This window comes from Taeniopygia guttata, chromosome 2 (genome assembly GCF_048771995.1).
Source record: "Taeniopygia guttata chromosome 2, bTaeGut7.mat, whole genome shotgun sequence".
Taxonomy (NCBI): Eukaryota; Metazoa; Chordata; class Aves; order Passeriformes; family Estrildidae; genus Taeniopygia; species Taeniopygia guttata.
In genome coordinates this window covers 128,195,102-128,219,604 of record NC_133026.1, presented here as the reverse complement: position 1 = coordinate 128,219,604, position 24,503 = coordinate 128,195,102, and the positions used below count along the sequence as shown (strand labels likewise).

Below are 24,503 nucleotides of genomic sequence, written 5' to 3'. Positions count from 1 at the left end.
CACTGGCAGGGCTCTGCAGCAGGGGAGATAATGAGTCCTTGGTGTAACAGCAACACCTCCCAGTGCACAGCAGTGACATCCTACACACTGTCTGTGCAGGCCAACACAAAAGATGACACTGGAGCTTGAGCTGCTTCCACATACCTCAACAAGCATACCTTAAGGTATGCTTCCACATACATTATCAGAATAAGAACAAGCCCTTACAGCTAATTGCGGGAATATTAGGTACAAGACAATAAAACCCCCAAAGTAATTATGCAAAAGTGGCAGGTGCAAAAACTTCAGGACTACTGTACCTTTGAAACTCTGGGAAAAAATGTTTAAGATTTGCCTCCAGAAAACACCTAAATGCAGCTACCTATGTGTGGACAAGGTGACTAAGCTTCTGTTGTGCTCAGTGGAGTTGAACATAGGCGTGGTGTGGGCTGAACAGCTCCATGAGACCGCACAGCACGAACACAGCTCCACCACCTCTAACAGGCACTCCAACGTGCACGATGCGGCACACACAGAGATGTACCCAAGACAGGTGTCTTAAGAAAAAGCTGGTAAGGGATCTGCCCCTACTTGTACATACACAGGAATACAGCAAGTTTTGAAGGGACATTTGAGCTACTTTCAGAGTAGCAGGGTGGCAGCTGCACTAATGCAGCATGCTGTACAAATAAATACACTTTGCTTTTTAGCAGGAGTAATAAATCCCTAAACACTGCTGTGCTTTGGCTAGGTCTTCTGCACAGCAGCCAGGTTAAGGGAAAGATTTACTTTTTCCCCCTGTAGAAGAGGCTGCTACCAGGGAAGCAACATTAATTCCTGTCCCAGCTGCCTAAACCTGGGAACACTTAATTACTATTAGCCATTTAAATCACCTTGCACAAAATCCTGGAAAACAGTATTCTTCTTATTAGCCCAGCTGTTGCACTACCACAGTAGGAAAATAAGTACTAGGGATGAGCAACATGAAAGGTTACAGAAATAATGACTATAGGCTATAGCAATTTTGACAGACTCATTTCATTAATATAGAGCTTTTGAATGAAACTATGCTTAATGCATGGCTGTGTGCCAGCTCATGGGTGCTTTCCTGTTAACATCAATGATCTCCCTATTTATTAGGCATCTTTCCTGTCTTGCAGTATCATGTGCCAGTCCTAATTGAATTATTTTTGCAATTAAGATGTGAGCCAATACATTAAAGGCTACCCTAAGTACATATTTTGGATATTCAAACTGACCAGTTTGTTCATGATGCTACAAAATAGTTTGGTATTCACAAATTTTATTAAAGAGTATTTTCTATCTAGGAAATCTAATAGCAAGTCTATAAAGCAAGCACAGTTTTTCTGTTCAGATAAAGATTCACCATGAGGCTAGTGAGCACCCTGCTGCATAAAACATCCCCTAAAATCTGTAAGGCTGATTACTTACTTATCCAGACTAGGAACCACAACAGATACATACTTTGCAATTCTTTTCATCTTTTTTTTTCATCTTCAACACAGGAAGAGATTACATATGGAGAACAATCTTAAAACAATCTTGTACTGGGTGGTCCTTGTTTTTTGAGCTAGAGAACTTTCAGTCTATTCCTTTTATTTGTTATGTTAAAAAAAAAATCTAATTTCTTATTAATTGCCACAAACAAAACAAAGTACCTGCTTATCATGGTATATACTGAATAGTGCCTGTATTTTCTTATGCTTAAATTTTATGTAATCCTGGAAAGTTTAATGACTGATTAGGTGGGCCATTTGCAAGAAATGCAGTTTCAGAAGACTTGCACACTGATCAATACATGAGAAAAGTTGTTTAGGATTTTTTTACCCTCAGACCTTGCAGAACAGATAGGAAACGACCACTTATGCATCTCAGATTGCTTTAAATTTTGCCACACAATGCTCCTGCCAGCTTATACTTCATTTGTGATCCAGTGATTAAAGTCAGATTATCCTTTCCCTCTACCCAGAAATTCACTATTAATACTCACAGGCAGCAAATAAAACAGCAGGTATAACAATAGGCTTATCTATTGCATTGCAAATACAACCACCATGTCATGGACCACTGTGTCAGTGGTGTGAGCAATAATGAAACCTGTCAAGGAAGCTTTTGACTACACTTCTACATAAGCTTCAATCAGAAACAACACCCTTTGTACAGCTGACATGGGTTGTGCTTCAACATTCAGATGGATGGGTTGCAAATACAACGCAGACAGCACTGGACATAAGGGAACAAGAGTTAACAGAGCCTTAAGCTGGAAGTACAGATAACATCTCCCACTCCTCTCTTACATAGCATTACTGTTGAACTGACACATTCATCTAGAACACTTTTAAAGATTAAGGTAAATCTTGTGTTGACTGTCAAGACTCAGCCATCCTCTATGGCTGAACCATATATCTGCAGCTTTAAATCCGTATTTGAAAAACTAAACCCAGCATCACCCTTACACACACAATATCTGTACTTTCCAAAATGCAACAATTTTGGTAGACAAAGCAAATGTGTCCTGAGCCTGTGGCACAAGAGCTGTTTCTGTTTAGCTCGCCATCAGCTCATTCTTGCCCCAGTTTAATCTGCACCTATTTTAGACTATTTATTAAATGCATTATTGCTTGATACAGAGTACAGCACCTAGCTTTAAGATCCAAAATGCTGCTGCTTCCTCAGCAGCACTGCCACTGAAGGTACTCATGAGGTGCTGGGAACTGAGAAACAGTGATACTGATGGAAGGATCTGAGCTTTGCTGCCTGGGGTAGGCAGCAGCAGCATGCCTGATGCAAGGTGGCATTGAGCCTCACAGTGGCACTGAAGCGCTCTGAAGTTCAATTCTCTGTTTCTATTTATACTTAGCTTTCATTGGCCATCTGATGTATTCATAACAGTGATCACTCAAAAGAACAAAGTCTTAGCAGAACAGATATCACATTCTACATCAACTCAATACACATGGATTTCTGCATAATTGATCATTTTATTGGAATCTGTTAAAAGATGTTTGTTCAGATCACCTGTTCAGCAGGCAGTTACGCTGCTTCTGTTCACTGCATACATACTGAGCAAGTCTCCAAGCAATGCATAAATATTGTCTGACCCCATACTTAAGTATCTTTACTACAAAAAAGCAGCTTCTCCTCAATAAAAGTTGTATCCATGGGACCAATGTGCATTTCTTCTAGCTATGACTTGTACCAAATCCGTATCAACAATTGTAGGTTAAATACATCAATGCACATTAATAGAGCTTTAACAGTAAAAAAAAAGTAAGAAAGTTAAATACTGCAACAGCTGAGATACATACTGCATTCAAATGATAGAACATAGTCTATTGACCTAGTTAATGACAGTCACCAAAACACAACATACAGAAGCAATGTCAACAGCCAGTACTTGTCTAAGCATTTTAGAGCTCCCCTTTTCCCTTCAAATAAAAAAAGGTTGTGTACATCTTGAATGTGAACTTAGGCATCATTAACCTCACAGCAATATTGATGCTGATAGTTAAGGTTAGGTAGAGACATACTAAAGCTACAGGCCACTGAGTACACATAACATTTGTGAGTTTGAGGAGACAGTGTTTACTATAGCACAGGTTCATTGTTCAAATTAAATGCACCCTACGTACAGTAACATTAATTGGCAAGACATATTTAGTAAAAAATGCCACTTTAGAAACCTAACATATTTCAGTTAATTGAGTTAAGTGTTGATTTAACTAGCTATGATGAGGGCTAGGGAGGTGTTTTAACTGAAACACCTTGGCAAAGTGAAATAAGCTGATCTAGCATTATTCTCCAGAGCCCAGGAATAAAGTTGAATGTGTTCTCTCAGTCATCAAGGACTAATATTTCAGCGGGCATTTCAGTTTTTAACCTAAGGGCAGGTTAAAATAAATGTGTACACAATGCAACATACCTCAAATAGATGCAATGATGACCAATTAGCTGTCAGTCTCTACTTTCACCATTACAAGCCCAACAATTTTGGAACACAAGTATAGCCAATCCTTTAAGTTCGAATTCCATTCCAATAACCATTCCAAGCCAGAGAGACCCATTTCAGAGACTGCTCTGCAATAGTATTCTGGACTGCAAAAACATGCATACACCAGCTGCCCAGAAACACACAACTAAAAGAAGTTGCTAGATATAGCCACTGAACATGCATGCCAGTGAGCTTTCCAATTAAAATGCTATTTACAAGCTATACTTCAATTTTTTTGTAATTTGTAATTTTTCACCCAACTTACACATATGAGTTCAAATTAAGGACATATATTATGACCTTTTGAAATATCCAAAGTCAAAATGAGTGCAAGTTACAAAGCTACAAAGAGGTTAGCAATGATTTCCTGATCTTTTCAGGTGAAAAATTATTTAGTAGATAAGCAGTGACAGAGAGAAGTGGAGTCCATGAAGGACATAACCTTTGGGAAAGCAAACAGCCTTAACCAACAATACTGACTTTTCAAAAAGTCTGAAAGCTTCTTTACACTGAAAACTGAAGTTCTCCATGAAGTTATCTGGTATCTTGCTGCATGTTGTAATGTGTTATTGCCCTACAAGTTGTGCAGAAAACCACAGCCAAGTATTAATGCACAGTAAATTTAGAAATTATTGTGCATAAGATATGATTAAACTGTAACAATCTCAGGTATTGATTATGGCTTAGACCTGCCTTGAAAGTCAACACTTAGACAAATATTTTTATGTGAATGACATTGTCCATATGAAAGTGAGACAACTTTGTTACACTGAAGACTTACTTGGTTCAAGTGACCTTCTGCTTAGAAGAAACAATAGACAATATATTCACACATAACCATTGCAAGTATTAGCCCTGTAAAAAATTCAACAATACTTTTTACTTTTCCTTAGCTGTATATATTTGCAGATATTTTATAAGCAAGCTGTTTCTTGAACAGCCAGATCTTTGATAGTTAATTCTTTACCCTACTTCTCCCCTCATCCAAATTTGCCAAATTCAAGACATTGTTTTAGCAGCATTCATGAAATCAATAGTGCAAAGTTGTTATAAAAACTCTTTTCCCAAGCTGGGACATCCTCTTCAAGTTTTGTATCGGGTCAATAGCACTTCCCATGTTTTCAGATCTCTGGGGAAAGGCAGAAACAATAGATATGCTGAATCTAACAAACAAAAATTGTTTGCCAAAGGCTTTTTTAAATTTTATTTTTGGGTGGATTTTTTAAATTTGCTGCTCATACTGGCCCTTGTTACAACTTTAGTAACTAGTTCACTGTATTAAATTCACAATTCCTCATTTTGATATGCACCTATAACATGTGAATTGAACTGCACCACAATAATTGTAATGTCATCTCTATACATTCGAGCCAGCTCTTCTGGAAGACTAAGCATCTTGGACAGCCGCTCGTGATCCACAGTTCCAAACTCATTGTTACCCACTGCATGACGTATAAGGTGAGTTGCTGCATTCTGATCTTCGAATACTGAAGAGATTTTTGCCCTCCTTTCTGTTAAGAGACCATGCATCTGTCCCAAAGTTACCTTATAGCCACCAACAGCTATTGGCTGTTGGTGGTGAACACCAGTGAGGTACTCCCCCACAATTCTAGCCACATCTTGCCTGTGCATTGTTTCCCACAGCCCATCTGTAGCCAAAACCAGGAATTTATCCTGTGGCCGTAACTTGTGATGTATGACTTCTGGTTCAGCTGTGAGGTATGGGGGAGTGTGATAATTTGGAGGAATAAACTTTGTATATTCATTGTCATTCAGCTGATCTGGGCCTGATTCCACTACTCTCTTCTGCAGTTCAATACTCCATTTAAACTTCACATCACCAAAAGCTCTGAAAGGCATCAAAAGACCCAAGAGACGATCTTGTTTGACAAGACTTTTCTCTTCAGACTTTGGATGCTCCATTTTCACACGTTCCACTTCATTTTCATTTTGTGCATTGTGGTCATAGGACAAATTAACTGCAGACCAAGATCCATCTTCTTCCTGAACGCCAAGCATTGCTCTGCTGTCACCTGTGTTTGCAATGTGCAAGTCAACACCATCCACGTGGGCTACACAGGCAGTTGAGCCAGAAAATGCTACTCGCAGTACTAGGTAGTTGAGAAAAGAATTTGGATCTCCTACTTGAGCTTCCAAAGAAATATCATTGTCAAGCCTCTTAAAGGCATTGATTAAAGCTTCTCTGACATCCGTAGTCTCTCCACTGTTGAGATCAATCAGCTCCTGCCAGTAAGTTCTTAGACTGTTGAAGTAAAGCTTGGAAGCCTCTTTGCTAAAGTAATCATTGGGATGCTTGTGCCACTGTAAAATGGGCAACAGAGCTCTGCCATTCTCCACAGCATTTTCTATTTCAAGTAAAGTTTCATGAGGTAACAAAGAGACAGCAATGTAGTAAAACAATCTTTCACTGACAGCTTGAGCACAAGCACAGCCTGCATGGCCATCAAACACACCCAGAAGCATCCCTCTTGTCTGTAAACAAGTGGCAGCACTCCTCCGGTCCTCTATTGGAGCATTAGCAGGCAACTGGTTGCTGTCAAAGCCGAGAACAGAACTTACATTTTTACCATCAAATTCTGGGACTTTGAAACTGTATTCATTTGCCTTCAGGATGCTGTTGACCTGTGCAGGGGTGAGGTAAAACCTCTGTGGCGTAGAAGCATAATCCCTTGCATGAATAAAGTGATTAAAGTGCTCCTTCGGCCTGTAAAGTGCCGCAAATTTCTTCTGCGGTGCATATCTGAAGTGACTGTGAGCAAAATGAGATGACAAACAACACAGATGTTTATGGTGGCAGTAACACGCAGTACTGCCTATTCTGCTAATCTCACAGTTACGAATCAATGGGAACAGATGAGCTGGTGCTGGCATGGCATCAGACAACAATGGCAGCCTGGAGCTTCGGACTGGAATTGCTGAAAGACAAGAGAACAACTATGCTTAGCAGGACAGCTAAAAGATTTTTTTCCCCAGAATTGTGTGCTAAGCTCCTAACCTAGTTGCTTATTATATGGAGTTCATAGCTTCAAAGGATTTGACAAAGAGAGACATTTGCAAGGTGATCGTTTATAGACACCACACTGGGCTGTAACAAAAAAGCTATACCATATTTCAGCACAGGTATTTTAGCTCTTATACCCACTCAGATTGCAGGCAGGAAGTGAAAGCATCACCCAGACAGTCAATGAACCTTCAAACAACTTAGCACAATAGGTAGCATGGAGCACTCTACAGAATTGCCACAGGACTTCTACAGATATTTGTTTTCCTGGTGATTTCACAGCTGACAGAGACAGATGTGGCACAAAAGGAAGAAAACACTTTCTGTAAGGCTGAAGAAGAGAATGTATCTAACAGGGAGACTCAAGAAAACTCTGAGATGACATACAATAAAGATTGTTTAAACAGCAGAAGCAAGAAGTAGGTGATAGAGAACTCATATTCTTTATGCAATCAGAAGTCAGTAGCAGGTTTTGTTTCTTTCTCCCCCTTCCACATGTAAAACTTCAAACTTGTGTTACATATACAAAACAGCCACAGCAATCTATGCAGCAATTTTCTAGCTTAAGATGTAAGCACAAGAGGTAGAAAGGAAACACAGCTTTCCAACAGCTATTCCATCCCAGTACATTTTAAGATTAAAAACACCTTGAAAAGCTACTCAAGTGAAGGCCTATATATGAACCATTTGCTTCTGTGACTAGAACAGAGCCTTGCACAATACTCTAAAGCTAGTTCAGTGTTAAGATAAACCATTAGTATCTGACAAAATATTCTACTGCTAATTGCCACATCTAAAAGCTTTCCTTACTCTTCACTTCCCTGAAAAAAAGAGTACACTAGCATACTCTCTCTCGTCTCCATTTACATACCAAACCACAACGTTAGTGAGAGTGCCTCTCAAAAGCCTTATTCACTATGCCTCATTATCAGGAAGTCTTTCACAATGTAATACTTGAGAGACAACTCCAGAGTGGAGATGGAGTTCAACTGTGCCTTGTGTGAAGTACACACATTTAAGACTAATTCCATTTTCTCTTTTATGATCAAGTTTCATAGCAAAAGCTTTTTCTCAGAAGAGGCCATTAGAAGGCTTACTGCAGTTGTAAGTACTAATCTATCTGCACTGCTAGATGTCAAATTGTTTTACTGAAGTGGATACTGCTGTGTTATGCAAGGTGCTTCAGTCAGGAAATGGATTTTTTTAGCCAAGCAGGCATACCAGTATCTCAGATGAGACTCAATCCCATTAAAATATGCAACAAACCTTTTTTTGCAATTTCTATTAGCTTTCCATAGCTTCAGCCATGACTGTGATCACCTGGGCCAGCTGAGAAGTGTCTGGAAACATAGGAAGCTCCGCCTCATTATCCTTGTTTCAAGACAGGGAAAAAAAATCATATTCTCCCTCCAAGCTTGTTTGCTCTTTTTAAGTAAACCAGAGTAAAGCTCACTTCTGTTACATGACACGCAAGTGCTGAAAGCAGAGTAGAATTCACGCTCCTGTCCGCTGACACCCCAGTACTAATGAGTGACTGTTGTACATTCACAAAAACTCTCCTGAGTCTCCCAACGACAGCTGAAGATTGAAGTTTTTTGTTGTGCAGGTATCAGGAAGAGCTCAGGCTGTAGTCCAGATGCCCAGGAGCAGTGAACTAGCTGAAGCTTCCAGATGCATACTGAATTTATGTTAGCCATTTGCTTCTCCAGTCCAGGCTTCACATGCACACAGCATGACAGCAGTACACTGCAACTCCAAATATAGATTTTAAATTCTATTTGCTGCCTTCTAATTATATAGGAGCTATTTTGGTAGCAGTTATGTATATTTCTTCACGTGACATTTAAAAGCAACAATTTTGCTTAAGGTTCTATGGATGTGCCTGCCCTACAGCAGCACCTCAGCTTCAGCACTGGTCTCCCATTAGACTCCACTTGGATCAAGATGTCCTGACTGCTCAGCATTTGTGTTCAGTGCTCCCCCACAGTGGTGCCTCACTGTTCTGACAGTTTTGTCAAATGATGAAGCAAAAATACAAATGTATTGTTGCTGTAACAGTTCTGCAGTGCCAGAGGATATTGTTATGATTTTGAATCATTAGTTTATCAAATGAAATCCAAGAGGAAGTAGTAAGAAGCTGGCCTCACATTTTCCACGGCTCATATAATGATAGGAGATCTACAGTAGATCTATGCCAGCTTAAGAGATCAGTCTGTTTCACATACCAGCTTCAATAATTCCAAAAAATGGAAATATCTAATTCCAAGTATCCAAACCTGAACTGAAACTAAAGTCTCTCCCACTTACGCCCAACAACACTGCTGCCCCAAATATAACCAGACACTCCCGCTGCCCTTTAAGTAATTAAGATCCCAAGATCATTATGGTTAGTCAAAAGATGGCAGAGATGAAAAAGTAGAAATTTTACAGTTCATTTAAGATTTTTAAAGATATTAGAATCAATCTAGTGCAAACACCTCTCCAAGCCCAGAGCAGGGTACAAGCACCATTTTTCAAGCTGTGAATACAATATGACCAATAACGAGTCAAATGGTCAACTTATGGGGTTTTGTAGTACTACAAGAAAAAAATAGAAAAATGTTTCACGTTTCTTTAATAAAGGCTCGTTATAGTCATACTGTTTGGGCTAACTGACACTGCACAGACAGGTTCCTGCGAAACACTGTACCAAAGGCACCCATGGCTTCAGGTAAAACCACTCGGGTGTCTTTTCTACACCTGACAGACCCGAATGAACCAGCTGGGAAGAACGGGGAAGTGGGGAGGAGGAACAAGAAGCATTCAACACAAGCAGCACCGTTAATCCTTCCCTCCGGCCTCAGCCCTCAGGCACAGCCCAGCCTCGCAGCCCCTTCCCCGGGTCCCATCCGACCCCCGAGCCCGTCACCCCGCGAAGTGAGATACATACCGATCCGCCTGGGCCCAGGACATACACACATTCTCCTGTCACAACATGAAGCCGCCAACATCCACAAAGCAGAAGCCCGGGGGGCGGGGGGAGAAGCAAGGCAGAGAGTTTGTTAGAGAAGACGTAGACCTCCGGCACGGAGGTGGGACGGCAGACAGGAGGAGACAAGCACACACAGCCCTTCTGCAGGCGCACGGCGCCGCCGCTGCTGCTCGCCCAGCGACAGGACCGAGCCCGCTACGCAGAGACCGTCCGAATCCGCCGCCCGCCCGGGCACCGCGCCCCGCCGGCCCCGCTCTCCCCTCGGGCGGGGCGGCAGGCAGGGCCCGCTGTGGCTGCGCGCCGCCGCGGCGGACGCCGCTGCCCGCTCAGGCGCTGCGCGGCCCCGACATGGCCGCCCCTCCCCAGCCGCCCGCCTCCGGCACGACCACCTCCTCCTCCCTCCGCCCCGGGCACAGACCTGGGCCTTTCCCGGGCGGCTCAGGGAGACGGGTGGAAGAACCGTGCGGCGCAGGAAGGGAAGCGGGTGGAAGGACAGGACCGCGCCGCCCCGAACGCACCCGCCACTCCCAAACCCCACGACAGCCACCACCTCACGCCCGCGGACGCCGCGCCTTTATAAAGGGCCCTGCGGCGCGCGGCGCGCCACCCATTGGCTGCTCAGGAGGGCAAGGCGGGCACGTGACGCGGAGGCTGAGGGAGCGCGCGGGGGGCGGGGGAGGAGAGGAGGGCGGTGCGCGCGCACGGCGCGGGGCGGGAGGGCGCGAAGGCGGCGGCGCGCGCCGTGCCCGTCCCCGCCCGCGGGGCGCCCGTGAGGGCGGGAGAGCCCCGGGGCTGCCCGCTCTGAGGGATAACCCCACGCTCCTTTGGGCAGGGCTCAGTCACACAGCTTCTGACTGCTATGGGGACCCAATATCGGAATATGTCTCAATTCTGTAGCGCGTATTGGCATTTATTCTGAATTCCTTTTAAGGAGTGGTGCCTTTTGGGTTTTTTTCCCCCTTGAAATGTTCGAGTTGACTTGCAGTCACAAAGCTCGTTAACTCCGCAAGAGACCACTGAAGCTTGTACTGAAACATGGGGAGGTTGTGTTTGATTTTATGGGGTTTTTTTGTTTTTTTTTTTTTTTTTTTTTTTTTTTGTTCTGTGGTTTGTTTTTTTGTTTGCTTTCCTAATTAGTTTACCCCGTGATGTTTTGTGTTCTCCAGGATCCCTCGAGGCAGAACAGGCTACTGTGCAGAGAAGAAGACCAGGGCCCTCTCTGCCCTGACATCGCCACATTGCTGCCCTCACTCCCAGCAAGGAATGGTTCGAGGGCAGTGGCTACCAGGAAGGAGCAGTCCTTCCTTAGAAGAGTGACATGTGTCATTCAATTTTGCATGTGCTTCTGAGGTACTCTGATCCAGACTTTTCATGTACATTTCTGAATATGGAAAGTATGTAAGTTCGACAGTATTTTGATTTCTTTGATCATCTCTCTGTTTATAGATGCCTGTGCTCTCATGCCTTACTATTTTGCAGGGTGTCTGGGATGCCCACTTTGCTGTGTGTTGTTGGCAGCAGATGCTCGCAAGCCTTGGGGTTTGCAATTAGCATTCTCTCAGCAACTGTAACAAAACACAGATTTTTGACTATACTTAGGTCTTTACTCGGTTGGTAGGATGTGTATAGCTATGTACCAAAACCAGGAGAAGAAACAAAGAAAAATCTGCACTTAGTGCCCAGAAGACTCAAGAGCTCTACTTGAAATGTAAGAGTGTGGAAAATACTGCCCTGTGACCCTCTGTGTGAAAACCAGCTAGAATGATAAAATTATGCCATCCTTAGAAATGCAAGCTTTTCATGATAATAGTTGAAAACACAGAGTATTAAAATTTTCATTTACTGGTGTTTTGAGTGACTTTTGAGACATTTATTTGTTTATCCAGAATGGTATGCCATCGTCTTCTATTTGGCGGTTATTTTAGAAGTAAAAAAAAAAAAGGCATCAGATAGACACCATTATACATTGAAAACTTCATTAAAGAGCATGGAAAACAAATTATTTGCATTCATTTTTAATGGTAGCATATGGTTAGAAATAGATTGCCAGCATGTGCTGAAATAACAACCATTTACATAATTTTCTCTTTCAGCAAGAGTGACTGTAAGGTCCCCAAGTTTGGAAATTTTCTTATAGACTGTGTAAAGGTGCCCTATCAAGCCATCTTCTTACCCTGCCAGAAGGAAGAAGGCTGTGGGAAGACAGACCTCTGCCTTGGTGAATTTGAGTCATTGTTCTAGGAGGAGGTACACAGAAATGCATTGGGATGAAGTCACCACCGATCACCTAATAGTCCTCTAAGTGAGGAGTTTGCAGAGTGGCTTCATGTTTGACTTCCACAGAGAATGTTGTTGTCTAAAGTTGCCTACCTAGAAAAAAAATTCCACAGCATTTAGCACTTTTGGTCTTTAGAACATCTTGTGCCCATTAGTTCAATTCTCCGTAATTTGCTGTGAGATTGAAAGGTTAGTTTATTGATTTAATTATCCTTTTCTTCCTGATTTGAGGCCAGGAGAGGAGCTGCTTTTAGTGCTGGTCTTGGAATTTGTAGCTCCCTCTCTTACAGTATCCTATTGATATATTTGAACATTAGACAAAATTTGAATTTTAAAATACTGAGTGAGAAAAGATTGTGGTCTTACCAGCCACATATAAATCCCACCAATTAGAGACAAAATGCTAAAATTTGGCTGACATTTTGCTCATTGAGCTTATGTGAGTTTGCTGGTGTGCTGCCAGATGTTAGATGTTGCAATTTAACTGGAAAGTTAGATTTTCCTTCTCTTCATCTTGCTGTTGCCAAGACCTTTTTGTGCAACTTTGAGCAACAGTCCATTTTTGCTGATAATAAAGAATAAAAAAATGTTCTAATGAATAAAACCACATTGTTCCACATTTAACATTTTACACCAGAGATTGATGGAAAAGCAACTACTTGTAACTACTTCAAGGTATGCAAAGTCTCCCTGTTTTCCTGGATGAAAGGATTATCAACAGAGTGTAACAAGAGACATCAGTTCTTGTCTTAATGTGCCTGTTGCCTGCAGTGGCTAATTCTGCACTGCAGAACCAACAGGCAGCTATGCATTATCACTGCAGCTAAAGTGCTGCAGTACTTACCCTAACACACATTTCCAGAGAAACACATTTCCAGAGAAACTGTTACAGATCACCAAAATCCATTTTCATTTGAAATCAAGTGTTTGCAGTAACCTAGTTTTAAATAGTTTCTTGTGCCCAATGCATAAATATTTTATTGATTCATTTTTATTTACTCACTTTTACTGTAAGCTAGTTTGAGAGCACAGGATACTATTTCAATTGTTTTTATATCCCTTGACTCCTTAACATTCTTATGATATCCTTGCACACAGTGTTACAGAAATGCTGTGTTGCTCCTATGCTTGTTGAAAAGAACAGTTGCTCATAAAACCTGTCTTAAAACTGAGTGCACAGATCAAACACTTCCACTTGGCAGGCTGCCATACCACCCTGGAGCAGGAAAAAAAGGGCAGAAGAATCATAAAATTTTTGAGAGCAGAAAGAAAAGCCTAACAAGGGAGAAAATAGGGGAGACAAAAAAGCCAGGTATGGAATAAACGGGAAGGATTGGACAGGACTAAACTGTGTTCTTTCCTTTCCTGAGAAGCAAGGACAGCAATCTAAGTATGCTGTTCCACAGAACAGCAATATATATTTAGCAGAAATCAGGAGCATTATGTGGCAAAAATAAATGTGTTGATAGAGCTCAGAGCAGATGGAGTACCTGCAAACAGCGGTGGCCCGTGCTCTGCAGCCTGCTTCAAAGGGAGAGTTTGGTTGTACATGCAAGTGTTCTGCTGCCCTCTCAGGGAGTGTTTGCTGTGGGTGATGCATCTGTCCTGCCTCAGCACAGCTGGGTTCCTGAGTACAGTGAATGTTTCAACTTTTACAATGAGCCCTGCAAAAGGTGAACGTTTAAGAGTAATAACTTTAGAGTAAGCCAGTAGCACTGACTCACATGATTAATCTCTCCCCTGCCCTTTCTGCCCTTTCTAAAGGCAAGTCCAATGGCAAATCACAGATAATTGCTTTCAATGGGTATTTTGCTGTCACTGTGGGATTCATCAATAGATTAATTTATTTTGTCTCTCCTGGAGGCCTTTGTATCTTCACTCTTAATTCCTTTCTGAAATGAAGCAATGGGTCTAACTCATTCAGCAGCTTAGATCCAACTTCCTGGACTCAGAGAGTAATTGAGGTCAGACAGGACCTGCTGAAAGCAGGGCCATCTTCAAAGCTAGGTCAGGTTGTTCAGGGACTTGGTCAATCCTGTTTTAGACATGTTTGAGGACTGAGATTCTCCAGTCTGCCTGCGCCCCGTTCCAGTACACCACTTACATTTTGAAGATTTTTAATTTTTAGTTTATCAGAATCTTCCATGTTAAGCTTAAATCTGTTGTCTCTTGTCTCTCAGGACTTCTTTGTACCACCCTATATGTTGATTCCTATCTCATTAGCCGAGAATTAAATGTATTTTTTTTCGTTTTGTAGTAGTTGTGCACTAGTTTGCACTCTTCACCTGGGCTGATTTTTAGGTCTGATGTCCAGTTTGGGGAATACAGCATTCTGACAGCTTGATGAAGTGAAGGAAATTCTGTAGAAAAATAATTTTTTTGCCAGCTTCAAGAATGATACTTAGGACATTATCAGTGTCTGACTATGAGGAAGTAGTTTCAGGTATCAGGAAGTTGGATCCAGCAATAACTTTGTTTCTGAAGTGTCTGATCCTGTTTCCATCTGTAGTTCATCATGTGCACTTTTCATATTTCTTTGTTAAAGTCATTTTCAAAAGTAATTACATTTGCAGTTATAATGGCTGCCATGCAAAAGATTTAATAGACTTCAGGGGAAATAGTGGAGATTAAAATTGGGAGGGGAATCTGCTTGCTTTTTTCCATGCAGAGAATAGCTTACACTTTTGAACAAATAAAATATTGTTTCCCTAAAGCTGCTGGAACAATGATATCCTGGGTTCATTTTATCAGATATAATGCCCTGAAATAAAAGATTGCTCAGATGCTGGTAATTGAATACAGCCTTTTGTCTTTACTTGAGGTCACTGGAGTCAAGGAATGGAAGCCAATGGTTGGTCTGTAGAAACAGCTGGCTTGAGCTGAGATCTTTCTATGCAAATGTGAATGTGAAGACTAACAATTTCTCCAGCAATTAGCAGGAGCAACCAATGCCAACAACTAGAAGTACCAGTGTTATTGTCTTAGCAAGAGGTGGTACTTTGATGTGAAAAATAGTTATGGAAGATATAATTAGAAATTTCAATTTAGAAACAAGAGTAGGCTCTGAACCAATCTTTTAGGTGTCTTGGGGCCCAGGGTTAGATCAGGTCACATTTCCACTTGTAACAAGGAAGTTTAGAATGAATATCAAAGTGATCTCATTCCTCTTTGCCTTTCTCAGTTTAGCCTTACCTAAATGCTGGGAAAATAAGACCTTGTATCCTTTGGGGTTTGTATTTGATGAAAAAAATAAGCTTTTTTTTTTCCTGTAGAAAAAAGATGAGTTAGGTTACAGGTTTCCTTGGTTGATAAACAGATTTATTATCTCAAGTGACCCCATCTACAAAAATATTTACCATTTGCTTTATACTATATGTTTTATTTATATTTTTAACAACAAACCAAACATATTTGTTCTAATCTCTTCCCTTCCCTGACTAGATCCAGTATTCTATTCTTCTCAAGCAGGTTACAGAGTTTCATTTGCTGCCTCTGAGCCATGGAGTGCTAGATTCCTGTGTGAGTGACCAGTCTTCTTCACTGCATGGTAAGGCATTGCCCTCACCTCAGCTGACCTGCAGCCAGACTGTAACAGGACTCACCTGTAAAAAGGGGCAGTGTGGAATCAAGGTGACAACTATACCAGCCTTTTACATTTAAAAGCTTTAGCCATTAGGCTAGGCTGTTATATGGTAAGATAGGAACAAGCAGAAGGAGCAACACTGTGCCTTGCAAGTGGATCTGGAACTTTGTTTACGGTATTCAGGAACTGGAGGCAGCCAACTCCTCTGAGAGATCCTGGCCATCTCAGCAGAGCAAAGTTCTGGTCCTGCCAGGCTTTTAGTCAAAAGAGAAGGCCTGACAGTGATCAATTCCAGCAGGCCTGCTTTAGGGGTGCCTTTCTCCTCCTGGGGAATTTTTATAAGGTCATTTAGAGATCCCCATTCTAATTTTGCCCTACATTGGCACTGGGGTGCTTTCCTTGAATCTGGATTCCAGCCCAGGGCTGGATTTGGCTTTCAAGTCTGAATAACCTGCATATTCAATTGCACAGCTCAATGATGTCCCTGTGTCAGAGGCCAGGGAGATGGTGCAAGATCACATGTTCCCCCACAGATGGGCTGTGCCTCTGAGGAGCCTCCATGAAGATCTAGGAGCATTGGGAGGACATTCAGTAAGCACAAGATGTCTGCTGCCCTGCTGCTTCTCAGGAGCTCAGGACACATGTTTCCTGCAAACCTTTAGGGCTTACAAGTTAGCAGTTCAGGCACCTTATTCCTTCCCCATGGTCATTTTGCTCAATGTGTTTCAAATGCCCTGGAGCAAGTCCAGATTGCAAGCTAAGGGTTTTAGAGTAGTATTTTAAGAAGGATTATTTATTCTATTAGTGTTGACTTTAAACACTGGAGCTAAACACCAGCTACATCAGGCTGTTTCTTTGAAACTTCTTTGAACTTTGGATGCATTTCTGCAGCCTGCAGCCTTGTGTAACTGCAGAGGTTTGTTCAATTTGTCTGGATGTTATATAAGCTGTCTTTTATTTTCCTTTTGCTTGTGATCATGTTATGTAGGCTGCCTTCTTAAATTTCAAGAACCCTAAGGCAGCCTGAGTCATATGTATGAAGCTCTTTTTTGCGCTGTTGTGTAAGGTAGTGAATTGCAAAGGTCATGGGAATGAGTTATTTAAAAACTGAAACATGCTGGGCTCTATCCAGCTTAGAATAGATGAGCTCAGAAAGACATTTGCGTTTTAAATTACAGTTTGGGTTATCAAGGACTGATTCACCTAACTCACTATTTCAGTTTCCTTAGCAAACTGCTGTAGCACACAATATTTTTGTTTATTTTAAATGCGTTGCTGATATAATCATGCATTCCCATGAGATAATGAATAAAATATTTATTTTCAATACTAGAAAACAAATACATTCACAAATATTGTCATCATAGGCACAATCTTCACATTAATTCATTTTCAGTGCTCACAGCAATTAATCTCCCTTAATTTAATCCCAATGGAAGATCCATGTTCAAAGTGCACAGAGGGCTTTGATCTACCCAGTGAACAGCTGGGTTGTGATGTGTCACTGTGCCCTTGTGTAAGCTGGCTCAGTCATACCGATGCCATGCAGGTTAAAGGTACAAGAACAGATAACCCTGGAAGTCTCTAGGGCAGATGGCTGTGTTTCTGTTCACTCTGACTACTCTCTGGTTGGTTTAAGCCATCCAACTGTACCCTCATTTATAGAAAGACCTTTCTTGCTTCCTATTTCAGGTCCCCTGTGAGGCCCTCCAAGTCACCACCCATAAAAAGGTGTATCCAGACATACTTTAACGTAAAAGTGCTCTGAACTCTCCCAAAAACACTTTTCAACTTGCATAATTTCACAGAGCAATTCAGGGCATGAATCAACAACTCCACCAACTGCTCAGCACATGGAGTAGGGCCGGCAGCAGTCTCTGGCAGCAGGGAAGGGCATTGCAGCAGGCCAGGGAAGCAGGAGGGAATACAAACCCACACCCTGGGAGTGATTTTTGTTCTCTCTCTCTCTGGCCATTTGCAAAATTCAGGTGTGCAATTGTAATTTATTTCCTTTTTCATGCAGCAAAATGTAATCAACTTGTGATCACATCACCTCTTGTTGAAATAGTGAGAAAAAGCTATGTGATGAGAGAAAAATACATGAAATTGGTTTGGCATGAGGAAGCAGTTAAATGACCCTGATTACTGAAACCCAAACCAGTCCAACCCACCTCCCCAAATATTGCACCAATATCGCAAAATTAAGTAATAGCATGTCCCCATATAGGCTTGCAATGCAGTGTACTGGTAAATGATTCAGGCAGAAAGTGGTTAACCCAGAAATTGTGGAGTCATACATGTGCATGTAGGAGAGGGGGAAAAAAAACCCTATTTAAAAATAGGCTGGAAATGCAAAGAGCACAGTAAACTGTGTTCAGGGGCATGACACTGAAAGGAAGGAGAACACTGGGGTAAAGGACTTCCTGGAAAGGGCTTGAATGTAAACACAGGTGAGCTCTTGCTGTTTGCCTGCTTTTTGCTGTGTTCAGAAAAACAAGAACTTTTTAAATACAAGAATTAGATGTGAATCTATTGCATTGTACCCAGCATCATGACTCAAGGTGATTGCTAGGAACAGTTAAAAGAAGAGCTGGAATAATGGAGGACAGGATCTATGAAGTTTAAGGGTTTAAAGATGCTGGCAAAAAAAACCCCAATTATTTTCCTGTATTCAAGTCATTCTGGTTTTTATTTGCATATATCAGTGGGTAAAATATATGAGTCACAGGGTGGGGTTTTTTTCTTGCATGTTAATAATGGACACCTTCCCTTGAGTCAAAAAGCAGTGCATTAGGTTAATCCAGGAAACACTTCCTGAATCTGCCATCATGTGAAGACTGGAAACAAGCTTACTTTCCCCAGAAAAGAGCTGTAAAACCAAGCAAGAGAAATTGCAAACAGAAAGGCTGTTCACTTCTCTAACACTGCTCTTAACCTCTTGGACTATCTTGGTTTGAGCAGCTGGAAGACAGCATGTTCTGTAGGCAGACAGCTCCTGGCAGGCAGGCAGTACAGCTGTGAACACCACACTCTGTGCCAAACATGAGTCTGTAATTTCTCTCCAATGGTCAGCTTTTTGAGGATAGTATTTAGTCATTTCCTGGGAAGACAAAGGGTGCCCATCAGAGCTAATAATACTTTACTTGCTCATGCATTGCCATGTGGGAGGTGGCTATAAAGCACACTTGGAAAATGAGCACAGCTGATTCAAAATTACAGCAACGGTGTTGATGCAAGAATTTGCTGCCAGGCCGTTCTCAAAATCCCTGCACCCTTTGTCAGACAAGGAGGCATTTTCTTCTGACTTACTTTTCTCAGCCATCTGAATAAGAGAGCAAATGTACCTCAGGAGAAATAAGAAGTGTGTTAGTTTTCATTAACTTTTAATTTGAAGTCTGCATAACTGAATGAAACCACTGTAGTAATCTGGAAGCGGTATCTGAAAGCCCTGTTGAATCAGAGATAATTCCTCCCTTCTCTCTGAAAAGTACGTATTTAAAAGGTGCTTTGTTCGGAGGCACAGTATCCCTGCCAGTACTTGCAAAGAACTCAAACAGTGGGAGCAACTCTAGAAAGTCATTTCAGGCTGCTGCAGCATTCCCAGGGCTGTAGTAAAGGTCAGTGTGTGTATGTCCTTCAGCCATGTGGAGTTTTGATTAGCAAGTCTGCATCGCTGACAACTCTGGACTGTTTCCAGACAGCGAAAATCAGGACTCCCATGTGCACAAGCAATGCACTCCCTTTGCCCAGCTTGTGCTCAAAGGCATGGGACTTGCTGCACAGTGTTCAGCCTGTAACACATACTGCAGCAAGGCTCACAGCCAAACATTCCAATCATGTCAGTAAAGAAAAGTTTTAAAATGTTGTTTTGCATAGGAAAGACCTTTGCAGGTCGTTCTTAAGCTTAAGGGAAAAGGGACTATGGCATAACTGAGTTTCTTCCCACACTGTACCACTTTCCATGGTTATTTCTTAAGGCCATCTTTACTCACAGTGCAGACCATCATGTGTTCATGATTCCTTGCCTGCAGCAATTATAATTCTGCCAATGCCTTCCCACCTGTACCTTTTGTTTTGTCGCTGTGGCCGAACGTGTTCAGTCTTGCTAGCAAGGCCAAATCGCCAGATGTATTGTGATGTTGGGAAGCCAGATGTCCCTGACCCTGTTGGGATTCAGTGATGACTCCTGCCAGAAATGTGCCCATCCCTGTGAACTAGAAATGCCTTCTTTGTTGCATCCAAGCACCACTAACCAAACTTGTGTGGCCATGGATTAGCTTAAGTGTTTGTCAAACATAGGTATGGTGCAGTTGTTCGACATGATGCATTGGTATACTGAATGTTGAAATATATACAGTACCCAGAGCATTCTCTGGCTTCTCCTGGACATCAATAAATAGCAAGCAAAGAATTGTTCACTGGCTGTCTCAAACCAAACAACTCTATTAAGAAAGGTTTGTTTGAAAATTATTATTTTTCATCCTTTTGCTTTATCTTCTGTCAGTTACTTTCTGTACCAGAAGAGTAGAGGAAAATCCTATATGAAGCAGAGATGAACAACAGGCTTGTACCACATACCAGGGAGCAGGTGGTGAGTGAAGCACTCCCTGACAGCCCAGAACATCAGGGGAGCTGGATGTGCTATATTGATCCATTTCTTCTGTTTTGTTTTGTTTTCTGTTAATACCACACTACTCCTTTATTTGAGCTTACGTATGGGAAGCACTGGGAGCTGTGACAATGCAGCAAGCTGAGGCTGCTGACGCCAGTGAAGGTGGGAGGGGAAAACACACATATGTAAGAGAAGAATTTGGCCCAGTGTCCCCTTTTGACTTTATACAACACAGAAAAGTCTGTTGCTGACTGTACCAGCTTTTGACAGTAATTTCACAGTAACGGGACATTGTATTAGAATTTATGTTAATACTTAATTTTGTTGAGGTTTTTTTTTTGCCTGTCCTCTTGAAATATATCTTAATGCTTGGCTACTCTGAAAAACCAAATCCCTGTAGTCAACATGAACAGGCGATGAAGAGGTAATCTCAAATGATTTCTTAAAATACAAATGTCTTCTAAAGTCTTTTTTTTTTTTTTTTGTAAAAGTTCATGTCTTTGAAATGTTTGTAAGCTGGTGAGGTAGCAATTTATTCAAGCTTGCTAACTGCACTATTTTTCTACAGTCTCAGTTAAATACTGTGAATGAAGATTGCCATAGTTACAGCTGAGTTCAGAAACTGGCACTATTGTAGTGTAATTCTGGTTTCTTACCTTGCCTCCCTTGCTCTGGTACAGTGAGACACATTTCCATCTCTGCAATTAACTGTGGTATGAAAGATCTTGCACATTCATTTAAAAATACTTGAGAAAATGTGAAATAAGGGACATTTTCCATTGTCTTGTTTTCCCCAAAACCAGTGAGCAAAATGGTACTTCCTGCATGTCTTCTGTGCATATCTTCAGCCTAGTTGTTAAAATTCAGTTTGGCATTTTAATTCATTACAAAAATATACACCACCAAGTAAAAAGGTACACCAATGGCTTCCTTTTATATGGGATGTGTTGCATGTAAAGACCTGCATTATGTTGTCATTTATTTTGACAAAAAACAGAGGTCCCAACATGACTGCAGGTGGCAGGCCTTAACACTGACTTCTGTGTGGTTTGGATAGGTCTCAGGATGGTGGCTGGTAAGCAGGAATCGTCAAGGACTTAGTGTAATATCCTCTGAAAAGCAAATACCTTCTCCCCTAGCTGAAGAACAACAGGGTATGTCTTACTGTCAGAACAGCTTGTCTCCGTGAGCTGCTTTCCAACACATCAAAAACGACACATGAATAATTGGCAATGATTCAGGCGTTTTGTCAGGCTCCTGAGTCATTACAAAGCAGACTGGCAGCTGGGTCGTACCGCCCTGCAGGTGAAGACTTGGCATATCTGTGTCTGCCCAGTGCTCACCGGAGAAAGCGTCGCCTCCCCGGCTCACGGACCCGAGCGGGGCAGCGGCTCAGCGATACAGCAGCGACAATGCATCCTCACCGCGTCCCCGCATTCCTCACCTGCAGCCCAGCCCCCTTCATTGTGCCGGCTGTCATGCTTGACAGACCCTTTGCCAGGACAATACAACTTCCAAAGCTAGAAATTGATGACTATACTTTTTTTTCTCTCCTCTTTTTTTTTTTTTTTTTTTTTTTTTTTTTTCCTGCGTTGTATACTGCTGGTTCTGTGAATTCATTCTGCCCGTAGAGGAGGCAGGGGGTGGCTGTGCTGGGGCGGGGGGAACCATTGACCTGGGGAGAAGCAAAGGGGAACAAGGAAAGCAGGTCTGCTTGTCCTCTTGGCTCTTTTCCATCATCCAGCTGTAGCTTTTGAGCTTAAAAGGTATGTGTTACCATAGGATTTGTTAAACAATCTGCATCTCCTCTTTAATACAGTAGTGAGAATAAATATGCTTTATTCTCCTGAGATGGTGAGTGGGAGGGAACACTCACAGCACGAGATGGGGTAGGGCCAACCTTTGTCCTGTGAATATTTTCCTGTAAATTTTCCCCAGACAGGATTATGCATGTATGTGCCTTACAGTAGGGATCCCCTGGTCATCTGGGACAAACCACCACGAACTGGTGTGAACAGAGCTTTGTTTTGGATATTTGATACAATACGGTAGAACTTTAGGGAAAACCAGCATTCACCATGCTTTCCTATTGTAATTGAGCTCTCTGAAGTTATATGCCTAGCTCATCTGCACAGTGGACATAATGAAATATGCATTTCATACCCACAATGAAATAAATCTTCAGTCTGCTTGCTACCTATGATTGTGATGCCATATGCTTGGCTGAGCATTGCTCTTGATGGATCACTGTGCAAAGATGCCTTACACTGGAGCTGAGTTCCTTGGTGAGTCACTGCAGTAGAATGCATGGTGGAAAAAGCTCATTTCCCCGGTTACTCAGAGGTAAAATATTTTTGGATCCATGCCTGGTTAGTGCTAGGAATATTAAGGATGTTTTTGTTTTTCTGATAAAGTTCCATTAAGAGAGCAAGTGATCATTGCTCCAGTTAGCACTGAATTCTCTCAAACTGTAGCTGAGTTTTCCTTTCCAAAACATTTATGTGTCTGTGTCTGTGTCTGAAACATGCCTTGAAACAGGATGGTTGGTTTCTGCATTGAACACACAGGACAGCATTTACTCTTTCATCTTTGCTTTATCTTCAAAGTCCTCAGTGGCAAACTGGCATTGAGCCCTCATCTGAAACATGGTCCATAGCAAATCTATAATTTTTCAAGCTTTGATGCAGTAATTAGAAGATGAAAAAACATATTTTTTAAAAATCTCTGTTAAAATTATCCTAGTTCTTCAAAATTATTAGTAGAATTAAAGCTATTGTTTTAATCAAAATCAAAGCACTGGAAGGAGTGTCCAAATTTTCCTGTGGTGGAAATCTGATGAGGCCCAGAGTGAAGTACTGCTGGAGATGGAGGTCAGTCAGTAAAGGCATGTTCTGTGCACAGGTGTCTGTGCAAGGTGTTGATCAACTCTCATGAAAACTGGATGAGAGTGACTGAGTGCATCCCATAAGGATGGGGAAAGGACAGACCAGTGCCCAAATCAAAGTGTCTGTCTCTCCATTTATTGAATCCCAAACGCTTTTTAATATTTTATTTTTCGCATTTGTTCTGTTTCTGAGGGGGTGGCCACCTAGTTTCAGAAGGCAGCATTGTCATCTGAGCTGCCTGTGGTTCTGATGTTTTTTTGACCAAAAAAAGCACTATGCTGAGCATGGTGAGGATTTCTGCTTGTTTCTGCTGAAGATAGAATTCTACAACCTTGAGGCACATGCTTTTAATACACAGGGTGATCTGGTAATCAAGTAATTATAAGAAAAATAGGGTGATGCATGAGTACATGATTTATTTGACATCAGAATATTTGACATTATCTCATAATCCCTGCTGTAGGCAAAAAGCCTTGGTGGTGACAACGGGGAAACCTTTTCTCTCCTCATCATCTTTCCTCATGTTCTCTTCTCTTGTTCTCTATGTGACTCGCTGCTTTTACTTCCCTCAAGCAAAAGAAACGGGATGTATTTAGTGCCTTTCCTCAAAACCTTTTGGAACTATGGGACACCTCTGCTCTCAGCTTGGGTCTGACACCCTTTGCTGCTGGTGCTTCTTTATGCCCACCAGGACCCTGTGAAGCTGAACCAGAGCTCTGGAGGAATGTGTGGATATCTGATATGGTTGTTAATGAGGAGTTCAAGCTAGTCCTTATAACTAAGCAGGTGGTTATCCACAGGTAATAATTCAGAAACAGCAATGGAAGAACTTCAAATTGTGAAGGAGGCCTTGTGCCTTTGGAGCCTGGGAAGTGTGTCTGTCAGAGCTAGGCACCTGCATGTTTACAAAATGCCCTGAATGTCACCTTTAGTGTGAGTTCTGGGGACCAGTTTTCTCTGAGTTGAGGATTGGAAAGGCATCCAAACAGTTCTGCATGGGCAAGATGGTGAGGGCTGTGGACTTGTCACCTTCCATGAAAAGCCCTTGGACTATGCAGAATAGCCTTCGCTCCCTCCAGCAGCATCAAATGACCCACCCAATTGGACATCCAGTCTCACCCTGGTGGTGGAAGAAAACATTTATCCAGAAGAAGAGACTATC

General features: G+C 41.9%; 1 protein-coding gene across 6 annotated transcripts; it reads right to left on the bottom strand.

Moving 5' to 3' along the window:
* Positions 1–2,961: 2,961 nt before the first annotated feature.
* PDP1 (pyruvate dehydrogenase phosphatase catalytic subunit 1) lies at positions 2,962–10,542 on the bottom strand. Of its 6 annotated transcripts, XM_072924831.1 has the most exons (4): positions 10,403–10,507; positions 9,943–9,977; positions 8,280–8,353; positions 2,962–6,927 (listed from the first exon to the last, which is right to left on the bottom strand). In XM_072924831.1, exon 4 carries the CDS (start codon positions 6,881–6,883, stop codon positions 5,276–5,278), a length of 1,608 nt encoding a protein of 535 aa, XP_072780932.1. In that variant the 5' UTR covers positions 6,884–6,927; positions 8,280–8,353; positions 9,943–9,977; positions 10,403–10,507; the 3' UTR covers positions 2,962–5,275. The 6 variants fall into 6 exon arrangements, with proteins under 6 accessions (XP_072780932.1, XP_030122281.1, XP_004175305.1 ...); XM_030266421.4 differs by lacking the exon at positions 8,280–8,353 and having other exon boundaries at positions 10,403–10,540; XM_004175257.6 differs by lacking the exon at positions 10,403–10,507 and having other exon boundaries at positions 9,943–10,299.
* Between the last annotated feature and the right edge of the window lie 13,961 nt (positions 10,543–24,503).

Excerpts from the sequence above, each read along its gene's own strand:
- PDP1 (XM_004175254.6), bottom strand. The coding sequence starts at position 10,003 with ATGTTGGCGGCTTCATGTTGTGACAGGAGAATGTGTGTATGTCCTGGG. Across the intron at positions 6,928-9,942 it reads TCCTGGGCCCAGGCGGATCG|CAATTCCAGTCCGAAGCTCC; the intron begins GTATGTATCTCA and ends CTTGTCTTTCAG.